This window comes from Rhinopithecus roxellana, chromosome 9, assembly GCF_007565055.1.
Source record: "Rhinopithecus roxellana isolate Shanxi Qingling chromosome 9, ASM756505v1, whole genome shotgun sequence".
NCBI lineage: Eukaryota > Metazoa > Chordata > Mammalia > Primates > Cercopithecidae > Rhinopithecus > Rhinopithecus roxellana.
Window position 1 is genome coordinate 27,665,632 of NC_044557.1, and position 21,815 is coordinate 27,687,446.

At 49.3% G+C, this 21,815-nt stretch overlaps 1 protein-coding gene across 1 annotated transcript; it reads right to left on the bottom strand.

Moving 5' to 3' along the window:
- Positions 1-34: 34 nt before the first annotated feature.
- On the bottom strand, positions 35-19,973 carry RNF122 (ring finger protein 122). The gene is made up of 6 exons (XM_010372192.2): positions 19,775-19,973; positions 11,778-11,934; positions 4,163-4,208; positions 3,861-3,902; positions 1,856-1,938; positions 35-1,303 (listed from the first exon to the last, which is right to left on the bottom strand). Exons 1-6 carry the CDS (start codon positions 19,797-19,799, stop codon positions 1,189-1,191), a joined length of 468 nt encoding a protein of 155 aa, XP_010370494.1. The 5' UTR covers positions 19,800-19,973; the 3' UTR covers positions 35-1,188.
- Between the last annotated feature and the right edge of the window lie 1,842 nt (positions 19,974-21,815).

Here is a 21,815-nt window from a genome sequence, read left to right on the forward strand (position 1 = left end):
TCACGCCACTATGCTCCAACCTCGATGACAGAGTGAGACCCTGCCTCAAAAAGATAAAGAAATTTAAAAAGGATCAGGAACGTGTGTGTGTGTGTGTGTTTGATTTGGGTATGGGGAAGTGAGAAGAGGCAATTCGAGAACTTTTTCCCCTCTATTGGCAGAAAAGGGCCAGGCAGCCACAACCACAAGCAAAAGTAGGTTAGAGAAACTTGTTATTAAATTTATTTTTCTTTAAATATGTAACTTTCTTCCACCCTCACCCACTCCAGGGAGGAACAGAAAATCCCCACCCCCTTCCATTCTGGGGATTTCATATCTAAAGCCTGAGCGGTGAGGATGAAGTATAAAAATACTATTTACAAAGGGAAGGAGGTATCTGTTGCTTAACCGTAGACACCCCCATCCCCACACCCCTTTTGATCCAAAAAAAAAAAAAAAAAAAGGCCCCTGGGAATCAATTTAAGCATAGAACTAGCCCTCCTCTAGAGGGGCCCGCAAACCTCAACATAGAATAGGAAGCTCCGAGATTAACTGAGGAAGAGACTGAATGGATAGCACCGTGGGTCCTGGCAGGGGACGGGCCCTCTCTTACCCTGGAGTCAGCCGGCGCCGGCCAGCCTTTGTTTCCATAGGTCCCATGTAAACATTGACATTTTCCTTTATGTCCCTGCTCTTCTGTTTTCTACAGAGCCTCCCTTGCCTCCCGGGGAGGCGCTTGGTTCCCTGATCTTTCCTTCCTTCCCTTCTAATCTTCCTCTGGAAGGAGTGGGAAGGGGAGGGAAGGTTGTAGAGAGGGCAGAGCCCATCTCATCCCTTCTGGATCAGGGCAGTTCATCCTCCTAAGGGGAGCCTTGAAAGAGGATGTTCTCCATGTTCTTGATCGGGGTGAATGCCTCCCCCCATTACAGGGACAAGGCAGGTAGATAGTCCAGTACCGGGAGACAGTGGTCTTGATGGGAGAGGCCACCAGCATGGAGTAGCAGGGAAGAAGGCTTCAGGAGGCAGGAAGTGGGGGCACGTCTGGCACTGGTCTCAAACTGAGGGTGGAAACCCAGCCCTAGACCACCCTTCCCATCACTGGGAAAGTGATCATCATCACCCTACAGTCCTGTTGGTTGGAGCTGTGCAGAGGGACCAGGCATCCATGAGGCAAGAGGTCTTCTCCAGGTCTCGGTGTAGTGGCAGCACTCACACCAGTTCATCCAATAGAATCCCAATGTTCTGCGTGGCCTCTGAGGGACCAGCAATGGGCTTGTTACACATGGGGCAGACACAGCGAACTTCCAGCCATTTCACCAGACACCTGGGAACAAATGAAGAACGGTAATCTCTAACAAGATAGACCACACTGCTCCAGTTGTCTCTCGAAACAAGAATATCCCATGGTGGCTCACACCTGTAATCCTAGCACTTTGGGAGGCTGAGGCAGGTGTATCACCTGAGGACAGGAGTTCGAGACCAGCCTGGCCAACATGGTGAAACCCCATCTATACTAAAAATACAAAAATTAGCCAGGCATGGTGGCGGGCACCTGTAATCCCAGCTACTTGGGAGGCTGAGGCAGGAGAATTGCTTGATCCTGGGAGTCAGAGGTTGCAGTGAGCTGAGATCGCACCATTGCACTCCAGCCTAGGCAACAAGAGCAAAACTCCATCTCAAAAAAAAAAAAAAAAAACAGAAGAATATCCCTATCCCTGTCCCAACCTAATACCCCTGGGCTTTGCTCTGTGTTCACGCAGGACCAGGGACATCACTGGCAAGGGGTAAATAGAAAGTGGCAGAGACTGGAAGGTTCCAGAAGATGATCCCTGATTATTTCTCCTTTGACAGGCACCCTAGACACATTCCCACTTACTTCCGGTGAAAGGCGTGTTGGCACGGGAGCACGCCTAACTCATCCTTCCCCTTGAAGTCTTCCAGACAGACTGCGCAGGTCTGCTGCAGAGAGAAAGGAGCAGGTGTGTGAGGAAACTGGGGAAGCATCTCATTCATTCATCCCCAGACAAGAAAACTAAGCTCTAGCCCAGTCTGTTCTACAAGGCAGGGAAACTTTTTAGCCATCCTTTACAAAACTGTATTGATGGCATGGTAGTCATTAACCACATGTGGCTGTTTAAATTTATTGATGGCATGGTAGTCATTAACCACATGTGGCTGTTTAAATTTAAATTAACCAAAATTAGATGAAATTATAAATTCAATCCCTCAGTTACACTCACCACATTTCAAGTGCTCAACAGCCACATGGTGCTAATGGTTTCCATATTGAATGGTGCGAATAAAGAACATTCTTATTATCACAGAAGTTTCCACTGCACTGGAAAGTACTGTCCTAGAAGAATGGTTTTTGGCCGGGCGCGGTGGCTCGCGCCTGTAATCCCAGCACTTCGGGAGGCCGAGGCGGGTGGATCATGAGGTCAGGAGATCGAGACCATACTGGCTAACATGGTGAAACCCCGTCTCTACTAAAAATACAAAAAATTAGCCGGGCATGATGGCAGGAGCCTGTAGTCCCAGCTACTCGGGAGGCTGAGGCAGGAGAATGGCATGAACCTGGGAGATGGAGCTTGCAGTGAGCCGAGATCGCACCACTGCACTCCAGCCTGGGTGATAGAGCGAGACTCCATCTCAAAAAAAAAAAAAAAAAAAAAAAAGGTTTTCGATCCTTTCTTGCACAACACATTTGGTGAGGTGGCACTTAATACCAACCAGAGGTAAGGATGGGGGCATGGTATATGTGATCAGTTATGTTCTTTTCTTTTTTTTTTTTGAGATGGAGTTTCACTCTTCTTGCCCAGGCTGGAGTACAACAGCGCAATCTCGGCTCACCACAAACTCCACCTCCCAGATTCAAGCAATTCTCCTGCCTCAGCCTCCCAAGCAGCTGGGGTTACAGGCATGCGCCGCCACACCCAGCCAATTCTGTATTTTTAGTATAGATGGGGTTTCACCATGTTGGTCAGGCTGGTCTCGAACTCCTGATCTCAGGTGAGTCACCCACCTCGGCCTCCCAAAGTACTGGGATTACAGGCATGAGCCACCGCGCCCAGCCCAGTTACAGTCTTTAAATCCAGACTTCCCACATCCCTACATATTAACTCCCTTGATCTCAGTTGAATTATTCTCCTAGAGAAGGGCTTGGGAAACACCTGCACTTGCTGAGGCGTAACAGACAAAATGAGGCCATGTCTAGGCGGTCTCGTGTTTAGTGGAACTGTGATCCTCCCCGCTCCCAGACAACCACAAACATGCTCAGAGCAGGAGTGTCTGTGGTCATGATCAGGAGCCTTGGGAAATGGGTTAGGTGACCTTAGAGGCATACGTAGGAAAGGAATAGGATATAACTAATTCCTCAAGTCAGAGTTGAGGGGACTCAAAGAATTGGTGTATGGATGGGAGTCTGGTGGGAGAGAAATGGGAGAGCCACGGGAATCAACACACTAGTCAGTTCTAGTCTGTTAAGATGGGGTATACACAAAGGTAAAAGGACCTCATTTTCTATGGTAACAACCAGGACATAGGGGCTGAACATAGGGAAAGTTAGCTGAATTCTGTCTATGGCATAAAAGGGTGTGACCATCCTCCTGGTAAAAATTATGCATTGTGGGATTCCTGGGGCCGTGGGGCACTACTCATCTAAACCCTTCTGTGACCCTTCATGTCTTCTGCCTGAGGCTGTTGCAGATGTAATCAATTCCACATGTTAATTACTTGCTGAGATGTGTCTATTATTTGGCCAAAGGAGATATGAAAGCATAGACTAAGCAGTTTTCTGAAAAGCGTCCAGGCTGAGAGCTGGAGGGAGGTGCTGTCTGCCTCACCTGTGGGGGCCCTCCTGCACACTCTCCTGGCACACTTACCCCATACAATTGTAACTTCTTGGCATCACCTCTAAGCACCACCTGAAAAGAAAGAGGAGGCATGATGTCCAAAGAATAAACCAACCACTGGGGCCAGCCAGGTAGTATCAACCAATGAAGGGAGTCCCCAGGACTGCCTGGGGCAAGCCAGACTTCAGACACTGAAGGGGGTTAGCCTCAGGGAGGCCCAGAGGTGAGGCCAGGGGGATTCCTGCCCAGGAGAGCCTGAGCCTGCCCTCTTTGCCTCTTCCTATCAGGTCAGGCAGAGAAGGAAGCTTCTGGGGGAATACACAGCACTTTACCTCCTTATATCCGTATCGCTCACTCTGTGCCTGGTTCCGGAGTTTGCTGGGAGAAAGAGAAAAAAAAATTGGAGAAAGCATGTTAAACAGAACGATTCAAAGCAGGAGAGGCTGGTTGGCTGCTTGGGCATTCTTCTGAGGGCAGGCAGGGGTGCTTGTCTCATACACACCACAGGGCATACTTTGGACCTAAGCGGGCCAACAAGGGTTGATGAAGGACTAAGACTCTTACTCGGGTTTGACAGCCTCAAAATTCACCACCAGGTCTCATACACAGATTGGGGGACCCTCCAGCACAGCACCCCAAATAGCTCATTCACTCACCCTGCCTTTTTCTGGTCGGCAAATTCCTTCAGTCACCCAAACTGTATAGAAATCAACACTGTGTTTACTGAGTGTGCAGAAGTTAGCCAGATAAGCATAAAAGGGTTATTTCTGTTAAGCCAGGATAAATAAGTCTCTGTTGACCCTGGGGAATTTTCCACACGGAGAACCTAAGTATTCTGGAACCAAAGCACACTCTTCCCTTCACTGTGCCAGACAACAGACGATGCCTCCTTTGTTTTCTGCTTTTCATTTTAAGCTGGTGGCCTGCATACGGGCTGACTCTCAATGGCCAAAACATGGCATGCCATTTCTAATGGCAATAGCATAATATAATGGTTATGAAGCACCTGCTATGTGTCACTGGGACACTTAACATATTCATATATGTTCTTAATGATTTCAAACTCTAAGAGTGAGATACCTTCGCTTTTACAGGTAAGAAAAATAAAGCCTGGCTGGGTGCGGTGGCTCATGCCTGTAATCACAGCACTTTGGGAGGCCAAGGCAGGTGGATCACTTGAGGTCAGGAGTTTGAGAGCAGCCTGGCCAACATGGTGAAACCCCGTCTCTACTAAAAATACAAAATGAACCGGGCGTGGTGGCATGCCTGTAATCCCAGCTACTCGGGAGACTAAGGCAGGAGAATAGCTTGAACCCGAGAGACAGAAGTTGCAGTGAGCCGAGACTGCGCCATTGCATTCCAGCCTGGGCAACAAGAGTGAAACTCTGTCCCAAAAAAAAAATAAAAAAAGAAAAAGAAAAATGAAGCTCAAAGAAGTGAATTTATTTGCCCAAACATCACAGAGCTAATTGGTAGCAGAGTCTGGATGTGAATCAAAGTTGGTGTGATGACAGAGTTCAAGCTCTTTACCATATAATGTGGTCTGTCCCCCAGTCAGGTGGAATACATCATAGTCCTGAGAATCTGATCTGGTCCTGGGACACACCCTACCTTTTATTAAGTTTACAACTCTGAATGGCTTGCTGTGTAAATGGCCGAGACCATAATTATACACTGGCTTTGGTGCCATATTATTTTCAAGGAAGGGGTGGAGGATCTTCCATGCTGAACTCTGTGGGTAGCTTTAGAATGCCTCCTGTATGTGGGTTGGGGGGGATGGCTCATGCCTGTAATCCCAGCATTTTGGGAGGCTGAAGTGGGCGGATTGCTTGAGCTCAGGAGTTTGAGACCAGCCTGGGCAACATGGCAAAACCCCAACTCTACAAAATATACAAAAATTCATAGGGCAATTCACACGGCATGGTGGCATGCACCTGTAATCCCAGCTAGTTGGGGGCTGAGGCATGAGAATCTCTTGAACTCAGGAGGCGAAGGTTGCAGTTAGCAGAGATCGCACCACTGCACTCCAGCCTGGGTGACGAGCAAGACCCTGTCTCAAAAAAAAAAGAAAAAAAAAAAACACAGCCTCCTGTATGTGTGCTATGGGGGAACCTTATGGGGCTTTTCCTGGTGATCACTTCTTAACATAGTCCTGGGTTATGTGGAAGGAAACATAGAAACCCAGCAAGCCAGGAGAAGCAGGAAACTTCAGTCTGAGGACCAAATCTAGCTCACTACTTGTTTTTGCAGGGTCCACAGCCTAAGAGTGGTTTTTAATTCTTAAATGGCTGAAAACAGAAATAAAGAATAATGCCAAGTCAGGCAGACTGCTTGAGGTCAGGAGCTTTGAGGCCAGGAGCTTGAGACCAGCCTGGGTGATACAGAGAGAATTTGTCTCTTCAAAAATAAATAAACAAAAGAAAATTAGCCGGGTATGGTGGTGCATGTCTGTAGTCCTGGCTACTTGCGGGGGACTGAGGCAGAAGGGTCACTTGAGCCCAAGAGTTCAGAGGTTACAATGAGCTAGGATTGCCCCCACTGCTCTCCAGGCTGGACAACTGAGTGAGACGCTGTCAAAAAAGTTTTTTTTTAGTAAATAAACAAATGAGTGGATAGATGGATGGCTGACCCAAGTCAAAAAAAGGGAGGCTCCAGTCACAAAGAGCCCCAGTGGAAGGTGGTGTGGTGAGAAGCTGAAGCTGCTGCCTGGGTGATGGAAGAGGCAGAAGATGGGGGCAGAGCCAGGCCCGCAACACAGTGCAGGACAGATAAGATCAGGCTGCCAGCCTCCTCCATTGTTCCTAATGGGAAGTCAGGTGACCTGGCAAGGTTCATGTTCCTGGAGCCTCTTGAGAGTTCCAGTCCAAGTGGACTCATGCCACAGGCCTGGGCGCTAGGGCAGCACATCCACCATCCCCTCCCCTCCCCCTTCTCCCAACAATATCCTTTCTGCTTAATGCAGGGCTGGGCTAAAGGCCTAAGCAAGGCTCCCACTGTCCCATCCTTCACTTTGCAGACAGCTCCTTGGTCCAGAAAAGGTCTTTGTACATACACATGTGTCTCTGTCCCAATTTCCAAATGAGCAGGGCAGGACATACCCAACGCTTAGGTGGCTACTGTTGTTTGACTGACACTGGGTTCAGCTGAGGTGGAAAGGAAGTGTTCCCATAGACAGGGAGCTCACAGCCGCCTTGAGGGAGAAAGACACTGTTGCTCTGTTATGAGGTACGTGCAGAGTAAATAAGGAAGTGGTGAAAAGCCTGTGTTTTTAACTGTCTGGGGAATGAGGGACTGCTATGCATCTTTGAGGCACTAATGTCTCACCTGCAACGTGGCTATACTTATGTAGTAGACGCTGTCTTTTTCTGTTTTCTGTACCCCAGGCACCTAGAATACCACTTCTTCACCCCTCATGCCTCTTGTCTGGCTGGATCCTTTAGTGGTTTTGCCCAGGGATCCTCCAAAACTCAGAACAGGGAAGCTTCAGAGCTGCCCCCTCATCCTGCATGTAGATTTCAGCTCAGAAAGGATGAGATCATGATGAAATGTGGCCGAAAAGCTTGCAAGGAAAATAGAGTAAAAAGCAAAAACCCTGGGCAATCCCAGCTGGGGGCCTAGTACCAACCAGTCTGGACAGGTGGCCTTCTCAGCTGTTGGGTGAGCACAGCAACTAAAAATACCCCGATTTCAATGAGACCATTTCTAGCCGCTGCCAGTGGCTCTCCCTTTCCTCTTTTCCCTTTTAGAACAAACAATGCATCCAGGTCCTGAAAATAATGTTTCCCTTCCTGCCTATTTGTACTTCCCCGGCCCCTCCATTCCTGTGTAGGGCAGAGGTCAGCTCTGAGAGAGGGGAAAGAATGAGCGAGGGGCTGGCCTTGGCTGCTAAGCTCACCAGGTCAGGAGCAGTGGGGCCTATTTTGGCTGAGGAGGAAACCGAGAAGCAGGGAGAGGAAGTGGTGGTTTCTGCGCCTGTGTGTCTTTCTATATATAGACATTCACAGGCTACCACATACCAGTGAGCCTCTGGGACTGTGAAACTTCAGGGTCAGCAGGCTTCAGGCAGGCTACAGAGCAGGGCAGGGTGACGAAGGAGCAGATTACTGAAGGAACAGGTGGTGCTGAGTAGCACCACAGTGGGGGCAGCTTTTAGCATCATGTGGTTACTGTTCTGTTTTTTTTGTGTTTTTTTTTTTTTTAGATGGAGTTTCACTCTTGTTGCCCAGGTTGGAGTGCAATGGCATGATCTTAGCTCACTGCAACCTCTACTTCCTGGGTTCAAGCGATTCTCCTGCCTCAGCCTCCCAAGTAGCTGGGATTATAGGCGCCTGCCACCGCAGCCAGCTAATTTTTGTATTTTCAGTACAGACGGGGTTTCACCATGTTGGTCAGGCCAGTCTCAAACTCCTGATCTCAGGTGATCCACCTGCCTCAGCCTCCCAAAATGCTGAGATTACAGGCATGAGCCACCATGCCCGGCCCTGTTCTGTTCTTTGACTATAGCCAAAGAAAAAGAAATCAGCAATCCACAGCTCTCCAGCCTGTCCTTCTGCGAGAACTGACCCTGACCTGCAAGCGGGTGGCCGTGGAGCCTACAGCAACTCCTCTACTTCAAGGAATACAACTCAAAAGGCAAACACTTGGAAGGACTCGGCAAGACCCTAGGTCACTGCTACCAGACTTGTCCACCTCTGTATCTTCCTCTATGTATCACCTTGGGCAGATCCTAAACTGTCTAAGCATGAAGTTCCTCATTTATAAAGTGGGCTAATACCTAAACTGAGGATTAAGTGAGCTAAATGGTTTATAAAATGGTGACCACAATGCCTGGCCTATGAAAAGTCCTTGGTAAAGAGTGGCTAAAGGCCAGGCACTGTGGCTCACGCCTGTAATCCCAGCACTTTGGGAGGCTGAGGCAGGCAGATGGCTTGAACTCAGGAGTCTGAGATCACCTTGGGTGACGTGGTGAAACCTCATCACTACAAAAAAAAATCAAAAAATTATCTACAAAAAATCAACACATTAGTCGGGCATGGTGGCACACCCCTGTACTTGGGAGACTGAGTTGGGAGGATGGCTTGGGCCCGGGAGGTGGAGGTTGCAGTGGGCCGAGATCTCACAACTGCACTCCAGCCTGAGCGACAGAGCAAGACCTTGTCTCAAAAAATAAAAAAATAAAAAAGAAAACCTAAGGTCACACCTATTATTGGTTGATTTAGGAAATGAACCCTAGTCACCCACTTCCTAGCCCAGAGTAATTTTCTCTAGGTCATTTTCGTAGAGATGGAGTTTTGTTCCCCAGGCTGGTTTCAAACTCCTGGACTCAAGCGACTCTCCTGCCTTGACCTCCCAAAGTGCTACAATTACAGGTAAGGGCATGGTGCCTGGCCTAGATGGTCTCTTGAAGCCCTTTGCTGCTTGGCATATGTATGCCTCTGTGTGTGTGTGTGTGTGTGTGTGTGTGTGTGCGTGTGTGTGTGTGGTGGGCAAGCGGAGCAGGGAGGAAAGGGAACAAAGAGAGTTGGTTTTACAAACCCACCTCAGCCTCATCATAAAGAAATCTTTGGTATTTGGTATATCTTCATCCTCTGTCTCCAGGATTTAAGTGTGAATTGCTTAACACGGGGGTGCGGGAGTTGGGAGGCTGGTGGTCGGGAAGAATTTGAGGAAAAAAACAGCCTTCAGGAAAGGGGAGGAGACAGGAAGAGAGAAGAGATACCAGAAATCTACCCTTACCTCCACTTAATGGTTAGGTGCAATCTTCAGACCCAATTGTACAAGAGGGAAGATAAACCAGTATCTCTTCTGCATAGATTTTTACATGGAAAATTCCAGTTTCAGGGACCTATGTGAAAAGTTCTGAGAAAGAACAGGTCCAAGGTAGCACCTGGGAGTGGTGGGGAGATGTGCCTGACGGCACTTCCCCTTCTTAGAGGGAGTTCTTCCAGCCTTGGGGAAGATGGACTAGTACCTGCCTCTCTTGTAGCTGCCTTCCAGCAAAGCACTCAAACCCAGAAGGGCATTTTAGGAATAAAGCCAGCAAAGCCTTTTCCTTAATCTTAATTTAATCTTCTTAAATTATTTGACCTGTCACCAGCCCAGACTCCAGCTGATGTCTACCCAAGCATCTGGTAATGTGTGGGTGGCGGGGGAGACAGCTGATGGCCACAATGGCCCTAAAGACTACTAGCATGCCCTACTGGCCAGGGATGTTCAATATTCTCCAAAGCACAGAAGAGTCCCACACAATGAGGAATTGTCAATGCCAACAGTAAACGCCAGTCAGAAACACTACTACTTTGATTCCCATTCTAAATACCAGTCATGCTCAAAATTTTTTATAGAAAACAGCCACCAGAGGCTAAGCACGAGGGTTCATGCCTGTAATCCCAGCACTCTGGGAGGCCGAGGCGGGTGGATGACTTGGACTTGAGGTCAGGAGTTCGAGACAAGCCTGGCCAACATGGCAAAACCCCGTCTCTACTAAAAATAAAAATTAGCTAGGCATGCACCCGTAATTCCAGCTCTTAGGGAGGCTGAGGCAGGAGAATCGCCTTAACCCAGGAGGTAGGGGTTGCAGTGAGCCAAGACTGTGCCACTGCACTCCAGCCTGGGTGATGAAGTGAGACACCATCTCAAAAAAACAAAACAAAACAAAAAAAAACAGCCACCAGTTCCCAAGTCCTTCAGGAGGAGACAGAAAGCATTCCTGGAGTGTGAAGAGCCCTGCCAAACTCCAGGTCTTCCTCTGGATCCCTAAGCAATTAAGAATAAATGACAGGGCCGGGCGTGGTGGCTCAAGCCTGTAATCCCAGCACTTTGGGAGGCCGAGACGGGCGGATCATGAGGTCAGGAGATCGAGACCATCCTGGCTAATACGGTGAAACCCCGTCTCTACTAAAAAATACAAAAAACTAGCCGGGCGACGAGGCGGGCGCCTGTAGTCCCAGCTACTCGGGAGGCTGAGACAGGAGAATGGCGTAAACCCGGGAGGCGGAGCTTGCAGTGAGCTGAGAGCCGGCCACTGCACTCCAGGCTGGGCGGCAGAGCAAGACTCCGTCTCAAAAAAAAAAAAAAAAAAAAAAAAAAAAAGAATAAATGACAGTTCTTTAGGTTTGTTTTGGTTTTATTTTTTTCCACTCTCAAAAATAAGAGCTTATAAGGCAGAATAAACAAGTAGCTCTGGCTGGGTGTGGTGGCTCATGCCTGTAATCTCAGCACTTTGGGAGGCTGAGGTGGGTGGATCACTTGAGGTCAGGAGTTCGAGACCAGCCTGGTCAACATGGTGAAACCCCATCTCTACTAAAAATACAAAAATTAGCTAGGCATGATGGCGTGCGCCTGTAATCCCAGCTACTTGGAAGGCTGAGGCAGGAGAATTGCTTGAACCTGGGAGGTGGAGGTTGCGGCAAGTTGAGATCGCACTACTGCACTCCAGCCTGAGCATCTCAAAAAAACAAAACGAAACAAAACCCCAAGTAGCTCTCTAGACACTGGCTTGCTTCCTAATATTAGTATCTGGAGGGCTAACAACAGGTCCCAGGAGGGCAAAGGAACATGATGCTGGCATAACTGATGCCCACCTATTCCCGACCACCCAAAGGGCATGAGTAGGAATAGAGACAGACAGACAAGGAAGGGACTGCTAACTTTATGACTCAGTCACACAGAAATTCTAGGCAACCTTAGAATAACTGGCGAGGTGGTGGGATGCAGCCCAACCCGTGGTGACCTTATATGCTCAGGAACAACTTGATAGGCTGATGTAAATAGAAACACCAGACCCTCAGGGGCCTAGAGAAAAGCAGGCTCAGCCATGTCCTCAAAGTAGTGCCTCCAGTATAAGACTGGTGACTCTGCTGTGGGATCCTCGCTCACTTTACCCCACAGCCCTGGTCTCCTCCCTCCTGCTGGACTCCCACCCCGCTCAGCCAGGGATCCACGTACCTGATAAAATAGCAGCAGAAGATAAGGCTGAGCATGAAGACAAAAATGCCCGTGCCGAAGATGACCATATAGATGTTGAGTGGAAGGTCTTGGAAACTGATGGGTGGCATGGAGCAGGACTTGTTGGTGCTAACCAGTCCCAGGCCACAGAAACACCCTGCAAAGGGAGAGGGAAAAAAAATCATAAGGGTTGGAAATTTACTGCTGGGCTGATGGCACTGTGTCAGCAGGATAGAAATAATTGGCAGGCTCCGGGCACCTAAGCCTCAGATTCAGTGGCTCCAGTTTTATATCCTAGTTCTAACACTTACTAGCTATGTAATCTTGAGTAAATCTGATCTACAAAATTGAATACTATCCAAAATACTTAAAACAATATCCCCATCTAAGAGATAATAAATTCAGGCAAGCTGGGTGCGATGGCTCACGCCTGTAATCCCAGCACTTTGGAGAGGCTGAGGCAGGTGATCTTTCGAGGCCAAGACTTCAAGACCAGCCTGGGCAACACACAAGACCCCATCTCTACAAAAAATAATAGAAAAATTAGGTGGGCATGGTAGCGCATGTACTACTATGTAGTCCCAGCTACTCAGGAAGCTGAGGTGGGAGGATCACTTGAGCCCAGGAGTACAAGGCTGCAACGATCGGTGATTACACCACTGTACACCAGCCTGGGTGACAGCGTTGAGACCCAATCTCTATTAAAAAAAAAAAAAGAATTTAGGCAATGAGCAGAAACTGGAGAACTTAATTCTATCAGGTCAGAACCCATATAGCCTTAGCTGAGAAATTATTATTTGGGTTCCAACTCCCCTCTCCCTAGCTAGCCATATGACCTTTAAGAAGTTACCTCTAAGCTTCACTTTGTTATATAAAAACAAGCAAAACAGAGAGAGGACTGAAAATGAATGTGTAAGAAAATATGCTTTGTAAATTGCAAAGGACAATTGCAAAGGTCATTTGTCATTATTAAGCCACCTGCTCCAGAAGACAAGCTGTGCCAGGACTAGAATAGAAATTGTTCACTCCAAGTCCTGGGCCAGCATTCCAGAAAGTGGCGATGGGGGTGGGGAGGAGGTTGCAACTTCCCTTACTGTGGTCACCTTCCCTCTTTCTACTCAAAGCCTCAATGTGCGGTCCTAATGGCAACAGCATCCTCTGGGAGCTTTTTAGAAACATACACTCTCGGGTCCATCCTGGCCTAAATGAATCAGGACCTATGCTTTTTTTTTTTTTTTGAAACAGAGTCTCGCTCTGTTGCCCAGGCTGGAGGGCAGTGGCACGATCTCGGCTCACTGCAACCCCTGCCTCCCAGGTTCAAGAATCCCAGATTCTCCTGCCTCAGCCTCCCGAGTAGCTGGGATTATAGGTGCACGCCACCATGCCTGGCTAATTTTTGAATTTTTAGTAGAGATGGGGTTTCAGCATGTTGCCCAGGCTGGTCTTGAACTCTTGACCTCAGGCGATTCACCCACCTTGGACTCCCAAGGTGCTGGGATTACAGGTATGTGCCACGGCACTCAGCCAGGACCTACGTTTTAACAAGCTCCTCAGGTGATTCTCCTGCACATTCAGTTTGAAAAGCACTGGCCAGCCACTAGATGCGTCCCTTCTCACAGGACTCAGGGATAAATACTGACTGGCCTACCCATCATGACAGTCACTTCTCCCTTTCCCCCTTGCCAGTATTTGATGTTCAGGTGGGTATGTGACCAGGTTCTGAGCAAAGAAACAAAGAGATCTGCTGGAAAAGGAAGTTCATTTGTTTTTGGAGACAAGGTCTCACTCTGTCCCTGCAGGCTAGAGTGCAGTGGTGTAAACATGCCTCACTGTAGCCTCCAAGTCCTGGCTTCAACGAGATTCTCCTGCCTCAGCCCCACAAAGTGCTGGGACTATAGGCATGAAGCTATAGTCACAGCGGGGGGGATCATGCCTCTCAGAGACACCTAGAATTGTGGTAGCCAAGCTGTAGCTGGAAAGAGAGCAGCCCAGTAGAAAGTCAAATGACTTGACCAGGCATGGTGGCTGGTGGCTCATGCCTGTAATCCCAGTACTTTGGGAGCCCGAGGCGGGTGGATGGCTTGAGGTCAGGAGTTTGAGATTAGCCTGGCCAACATGGTGAAACCCTATCTCTATTAAAAAATTAGCGGGGCATGGTTGCACACATCTGTAATCCCAGCTACTCCAGAGGTTGAGGCAGGAGAATCACTTGAACCTGGGAGGCAGAGGGTGCAAGTGAGCCGACATCGTGCCACTGTACTCCAGCCTGGGAGACAGGGAAAGACTCCATCTAAAAAAAAAAAAAAAAAAAAAAAAAAAAAAAAGAAAAGTAAAATGGCTGAGGATGGCAGAAGGGAAAGGGAAAGAGAGGAGTTCTTGATGAATGAGAGAGCTGGAATTTGCTGTCCACCTGCTACATCCTAAGCATATTCTCATGCTATCAATTTAATCTTTGTACTGCCACAGTAAAGGTTACTTCCCCCACCAAGGGGAAAAAGACTCAGTCATTTAGTAACCCGCCCACAGTCAAATAGCTAGGAAAGCCCAGCTCCAAAGGGTTCTCTGTACCCAGGCCTTGGGTTCCAGGCACTTTCCTGACATCTTGGTTAGGAGCCAGGATGCATTCACATGCCACAGAATTCTATATGCTAACGACGAGTGCTACCACAACTTAGCAGAACGCTGGCTTGAAAGACTGGAGGTCAACTTGGACATCAGTCCTCTTCATCCCTTACTGATGAGTATACAACAAGCCTCCATTCAAACCTCTTTCAGACTGTGTCCAATTCTACTGCCACAGCCCTACTGCAAACACTCATCACCTCCTACTGTTTCCTAGTTGATGTCACCCCTGTTTCTAGTTCCTTCTCTCATTTACCCCACACGCCTGACACATCCTTCTAGTTGCTTTTTTTCTTCTTCTTATTTTTAGACAGAGTCTTGCACTGTATCACCCAGGCTAGAGTGCAGTGGCACTATCTTGGCTCACTGTAACCTCCGCCTCCTGGGTTCAAGCAATCCTTTTACCTCAGCCTCCTGAGTAGCTACGACTACAAGTGTACACCACCACGTCTGGCTAGTTTTTGTATTTTTAGTAGAGACTGGGTTTCACCATGTTGGACAGGCTGGTCTTGAATACCTGACCTCAAGCGATCCACCCGTCTTGGCCTCCCAAGAAAGTGCTGGGATTACAGGGCATGAGCCGCTGTACCCCGCCCCCTCTTAGTCGTTTTGATCTTGTATTTTCCAAACTCATGACTGGCTTCAAGTCCTCCTAAAACATTCACCCTGTCCCTTCACAACTTCCTACTTAAAAGTTCTCAAATACTACCCCACGTAGGCCAGTCTTTTTCACTATTTCTTGCACCACCTTGTCTTTACCTGCTTCCCTTTGTTCACACAGCTTTCCCTGCCTGAAATGCTCTTCTGAGGCCCATCAAGCCTGTGATAGTCCAATAACCTCTCTTCCTTGAATTCTACAGCACTCATGACCTCCATCATTTGTTCTGGCCCCTGCTTACTCAGTAACTGTCTTACATCATTCAGTTACTGTAACTCAAATGTGCACTAATCATTGATTATATGATAAGTACTATTATAAGAAAGCACAGACTGGGTGTGGTGGCTCACACTTGTAACTCCAGCACTTTGGGAGGCTGAGGCAGGAGGACCGCGTGAGGCCAGAAGTTCAAGACTAACCTAGGCAACATAGTAAGACCCCACCTCTACAAATAATAATAATGATAAATTAGCTGAGTGTGGTGGTAAGTGCCTATAATCCCAGCTACTCAGGAGGCTGAGATGGGAGAATCACTCGATTCTGAGAGGTCGAGGCTACAGTGAGCCACGATTGCACCACTGCACTTAGCATGGGCCACAGAGTAAGACCTTGTCTCAAAAAAAATAAAAGAAAAGACAGAAGAATGATTAGATGATCTTACCACATAGGAAAAAAAGACACAAAGATTTTCACCATAGAAAGTGAGGCTCAGGCCAGGCGTGATGGCTCACGCCTGTAATCCCAGCACTTTGGGAGGCCGAGGTGGGCAGGTCACCTGAGGTCGGGAGTTCGAGACCAACCTGGCTAACATTGTGAAACCCCATCTCTACTAAAATACAAAAATTAGCTGGGTGTGGCATCTGGCACCGGTAATCGCAACTACTCGGGAGGCTGAGGCAGGAGAACTGCTTCAACCTAGGAAGCGAAGGTTTCAGTAAGCCGAGATCGCGCCACTGCACTCTAGTCTGGGCAACAGAGACTCCCATCTCAAAAAAAAAAAAAAAAACCTGGGCATGGTGGTGCACGCCTGTAGTCCCAGCTACTCGAGAGGCTGAGGCAGGAGAATCAGTTGAACCTGGGAGGCAGAGGCTGCAGTGAGCTGAGATTTTACCACTGCACCCCAGCTTGGGCGACAGAGCGAGACTCCATCTCAAGAAAAATTTTAAAAAAGCCTGAACCTCCTAGGTTTGCTGACTCCAACTTGGACTTTTGTATATTCTCCAGTGTCCGGCCTAGCCTAGAGTTTGGCTTGTTCTCAATAACTAGTTAACAGATAAATAATTCCCCATTTTCTTAAAATAACCTGGTCCCCTTGGCAAAACCTCCCACTTCAAAGCAGCAGGACTGATGTTTGGGAAAACTGCCCAGAAACTGCCCTCCACTAATGGATCACCAGTCAACCAGCGAGTATGATTGAGGGCTTGCTTTATGCACTGACCTACACATTGTGGGAAAACAGAAAGTAAAAGTTCTTGTTCTGAAAGACTTTTTGATTAAGTTGAAATGAAAGAAATAATTAGCTACTAAACTTTGCTGTGCCCAACAGGAAGTCCCTTGTGTCTAGGCTCCAGCAGGGGTTAGAGAGAAAGTGGTTTTCACCACCACTCCCACCCAAATATTTACTTTCTTTGGGTCAAAGAAGAACAATTTTCCATGAAGACATCATGGCAGACTGGCTAGAGTGGCAAACTTCAGTCTATGCTGGAAAAGGGCCTTAGGACTTCCCTTCCAACGAGACCTGGTGCTCCCAGCTGTCTTCTCAGCTCCTTTCTCAGCAGTATTTGATGTTACAAGAGGGTCTAACCCCCTATCTGCCTTAGTTCTTCCAGGCACCGTTTATGAGCTGAAACCTCCTTTGGTTTCCAGTTCTGGGAACTTGCAGAACCTGGTCAGAGCTATTACAGAGGATATCTGTGCACTCCACAAGCACGATGGCCCCCTGTAAGTCTTCTGATCAGTTTATCCCCACCATCTTATCCCGCCTGATAAAGGCTTCCCCTTTATCTCCCCACTGATTGAATCAGTGAGCTTGGTATTTTACATGTTAAAGAGGTTGGTGGGAAGAGCATAGTCAAGAGGAGATGGTTCATTTGCTTGTGTTACTATTAAAGAAATGGCAAAATAGTCTCTTGGTCAAAAGCTGACATTGCAGTAAGGTTTTTCTTTAAAACTATATAAGGACAGAGAATACCAGCCCCAGGAAAGAGGGACTCCAGGTAGTTTCTGAAGGGGTGGGGGAGGGGTTGCTTCTTCACTGGAGTCAAAGGACAGGATCTCTCAGTCACTTTTCTAAGAAGTGCAAAGAGGGCCAGACGAGGTGGCTCCTGCATGTAATTCCGGCATTTTGAGAGTCTGTGGTGGGAGGATTGCTTGAGCCCAGGAGTTAAAGACCAGCATAGGCAATGTAGTGAAACCCTATCAGTAAAAGTAAATTAATTAATTAAAAATTAGCCAGTAGCCAGGTGTGGTGGCACACACCTATGGTCACAGCTATGCTGGAAGGCTAAGGCAGGAGGATCCCTTGAGCCTGGGAGTTGGAGGCTGCAGTGAGCCATGATCATGCCACTGCACTCCAGCACGGCTGTCGGAGTAAGACTCTCTCTCAAAAAAAACATTAAAATGGGCTGGGTCCGGTGGCTCACACCTGTAACCCCAGCACTTTGGGAGGCTGAGGCGGGTAGATCACCTGAGGTCAAAAGTTCAAGACCAGCCTGACCAACATGGAGAAACCCCGTCTCTACTAAAAATACAAAATTAGCCGGCTGTGGTGGCACATGCCTGTAATCCCAGCTACTCAGGAAGCTGAGGTAGGAGAATCGCTTGAACCTGGGAGGCGAAGGTTGTGGTGAACGGAGATCGCACCATTGCACTCCAGCCTGGACAACAAGAGTGAAACTCCATCTCAAGAAAATTAAAAAAAAAAAAAAAAAAAAGCAGCAAGTCTAAAACCTGATATGAAAGGGGGCTGCCCAGAAAGGGCAGTGTTACTAACAGCTGCCTCATTTCTCCCTAAGTCTCTGTTCCATTGTCTCCGCCAACCTATGAAAGCGTTGACATCAGAATGTCTCATCTCATCTGGCAGGCTGGGAGCAGGAATGACGTCAGACAAGGGCTGGCCAAGAAAGACCAGGGGATCTGGGAACTGCTTCTCTTTCCCAGCCAAGGGGAATCTTTCCCAGATGCTAGGATGCACGGGCCTTCCTCAACCCCCATCCTCTGCCCCCTCTCCCACAAAACCGCCTATCACATACGGCTTGGTTCATTTTCAGGAAATGAGATCTGACCAGCAAAAGAAGGAAGGCGGGGTGGGGGGACGTGGGGGTGTACATGCTACCCAAACCGTGCCTTAAAACAAAGCCTCTTGACATAATTAATCCAAGATCTGGCAGAAGTACTCTCAAGAATGATTTTTTTCCCCTTGTAACTAGCTTGCTTGCCATACTGACAGATAAGGCCAGCTGCTTCCCATCTCTCTCTCCCAGAAACTCTCCAAGCATCGGAACAACGCGGTCAAGAGTGGGACCCCAGGGGGGCTGGAGGGGGGCGATTAGTATCCAAGGTTTTGAAGTGTCCCGGTCGGAAACACCTACATTTGGGTAGCTGGCTGAGGAAACAGATTCCAGCCTAACCCAGTATCACCTGAACCTCCAAAAAGCCTCAGGTAAAATGAACTAACTTAGAAGCATCACCCAGGCCTGGGGAGAAATGGGGCGAGGGGTTGTCGGGTCTGGAAGTGCAGCCTTCACTTGGGCTCAGGAGCAGACACCCCAATCCGGCTTTGGGGCCAGAAAGGACGGCTCCCGCCAGGCCAGCCTGGCATCCCAGGGGCAGCCGGGAGCGGAGCTCTCTGCAAGGGTTTATCAACTCAGGAAAACGGCTTTTTGTTTGTTTTTTATGTAGTTTCATTCTTGTTGCCCAGACTGGAGTGTAATGGCACGATCCTGGCTCACTGCAATCTCCACCTCCCAGTTCAAGCGATTCTCCTGCCTCAGCCTCCCAAGTAGCTGGGATTACAGGCATGCGCCACCACGCCCGGCTAATTTTGTATTTTTAGTAGCGACGGAGTTTCTACATGTTGGTTAGGCTGGTCTCGAACTCCCGACCTCAGGTGATCCGCCCGCCTCGGCCTCCCAAAGTGCTGGGATTACGGGCGTGAGCCACCGCGCCCGGCCGAAAGCGACTCTTTAATCCAGTCTTCCACAGGCACTAAGCCATGCCAGCAGCCCGTGGGAAACCAACAAAGCCAGAGGAAGCCACCCCCGCGCCCCGTCCCGCACGCTGCACCGTATACATATTTACAATAGCCTGCAAAGTTTCAGGCCGGGAACTTGAGCTCCCTCTAGGAGATCCCAGCCCGAGCGCGGATTTAATTCTCCTCCAACAACCACAACAAAGAACAGAGTTTGAGCGCACAAAGGCAGGGGAAGGGGGTAGAAGAGCGGGGACGCCACACAAAGGCCAGGAACCCCTCGGCTCCCACGCCCCTGGCCCGCCGCCCGTCCGAAGGCCCCTTCCAGGCCCTGGAGTGAAACCTGGATAGTTTCAAATTCCGCGCTGTGCAGAGCAGAGTGGGGCGCCAGGACGCCTTCTCGACCGTCCCATTTCAGGAGAAACTTGGTTCCCGAGGGAGGACCAGCGCGCTGCTGTCCGACCTTGCGCCTCGCGCCGCGGCTCCCACCAGCCCCACGTAGGCTCGGCCCTCGCCCCGGGGACTCACCGTTACACCACTGGAATGGGTGCATCAATGAAGTCGCGGTTGGCTTCCTAGGGCGAACGGACGCAGGCGGGGTGCCAGGAAGGCGGGGTGGGAGCACTGGCGGCGTGAGGGGCCGCAGGCGGGGTCGGGGCAGCGCGCTGCAGCCGCCCTGCTGGAGAAGTCGAACTCCCTCCGGAGTGGGGGGCTTTGGCGAGGCCGGTGTTCAGCCCAACAAAGAGGGACCAGGAGGAAACAAACAAAGTCCCGCGGAGCAGAGCCGCACGGAGCGCACGCGCCAACGGCCCCTGGCTGGGGGAATGTGGGGCACCGCGGGGCGGGGGTGCCCGGGCGCCAGAAGCCCTCAGCCGGGGGAGGAGGGAAAACCTTTGCCGGAGGTACGGCTCGGGTTCAGCGGCGCGGAGGTGAGCTGGCTGGGGTTCCGAAACTGACACCCGGCGGTGCACACCCCCTCCCTTTTACTGCCCCCACCAGCCCCCCAGGAAAACTCCGCCCCTTGTTCGTCACCCGCCCTCCGACCAATGGGAGCCTTTCTCCTGCCCCCGGCTATTATTTGCAGGCCCGCCCTCCCTTCCCTGGAAGCCAGGAGGATCTTCGCACGGTGGGTCCCTCCCACTTCGTCTTCCCAGGCTTGGGGAAACTTCCGTCTGCAGAGAAGGGAGCTGCGTCGTGCGATGCCCCGGGGTGGGGGCCCGCCTTCTGCCCGGGGACACCAAAGCAAAGGAACAATTACTGACACGTTGTTTTCCGCCTATAGATCTGTTATTTATTTACTTAGGTATTTGGAGGCAGAGTCTCCCTCTATCACCCAGGCTGGAGTGCAGCTGCACGATCTCAGCTCACTGCAACCTCCGCCTCTTAGGTTCAGGTGATTCTCCTGCCTCAGCCTCCGGAGTCGCTGGAATTACAGGCGCTCACCACCATGCCCAGATAATTTTTGTATTTTTAGTAGCGACGGGGTTTCGCCATGTTGGACAGGCTGTTCTCGAACTCCTGGCCTCAAATGATCCTCCTGCTTCAGCCTCCCAAAGTGCTGGGATTAGAGGCCTGAACCACCGCGCCCGGCCCTCTTTTTCTTTTTTGAGTTAGAGTCTTGCTCTGTCACTCAGCTGGAGGGCAGTGGCGCAATCATAGCTCACTGCAGCCTCCAACTTCTGGGCCCAAGCAGTCCTGCCACCTTAGCCTCCCAAAAGAACCTGGGATCACAGGTGCCTGCCACCAAGGCCAGCCACTTTTTAATTGTTTTGTATAGATGAGTGGTCTCACTGTGTTGCTCAGGCTGGTCTCAAGTGATTCTCCCGCCTGAGCCTCCCAGATTGCTGGGATTATAGGCATGAGCCGTGGCGCCCAGGACATTTCATTTCTTAATTGGATAATTACAAAAGCTTCCTAACTGGCCATTCTGATTCTAGTCTATAGCTCAGACTTTAGAGCCTACAAGAATCATTCCTACCTTTGAGATGTAACGTGCGGATTCTCAGGCCTTGAGCCCAGAGATTCTGATTCAATAAAGGGTGGACTCAGAAATTTTCATTTTAATGTGCCTTGTCTTCCCCACCCCTCAGATTCTCATGCGTCTATTGAAAGAAACAGTGCTCTGATTTAACTCTCAAGTTCATCCCTTCCGGTCACAGTTATCTTTCTAAAATGTAAATCTGAACATTTCTTTGCTTAATAACATTTGTTGGTCTCCAGTGTTTACAGAATAAAGTTCTGTAAAGTAGAGTGTGACATTCAAAGTGTTTCAGTCTAGACTCACTCCTACAATCTCAAAACTTTAGGAGGCTGAGGTAGACGGATTGCTTGAGCTCAAGAGTTTGAGACTATTCTGGGCAACATGGTGAAGCCACATGTATAAAAAACACAAAAATTAGCTGGGCCTGGTGGTGCACACCTGCGGTCCCAGCTACTCTGGTGGCTGAGGTGGGAGAATCACTGGAGTTCAAGAAGTTGAGGATGCAGCTGCAGTGAGCTGTGACAGTGCCACTGTTTCAAAAAAAAAATTTTTTTTTAAATAAAGTGTTTCAGTCTAGCCTTATTTGTT

Excerpts from the sequence above, each read along its gene's own strand:
- RNF122 (XM_010372192.2), bottom strand. The coding sequence starts at position 19,799 with ATGCACCCATTCCAGTGGTGTAACG. Across the intron at positions 4,209-11,777 it reads TTCTGCTGCTATTTTATCAG|CAAACTCCGGAACCAGGCAC; the intron begins GTACGTGGATCC and ends TCTTTCTCCCAG. Across the intron at positions 1,304-1,855 it reads CAACACGCCTTTCACCGGAA|GTGTCTGGTGAAATGGCTGG; the intron begins GTAAGTGGGAAT and ends ATTTGTTCCCAG.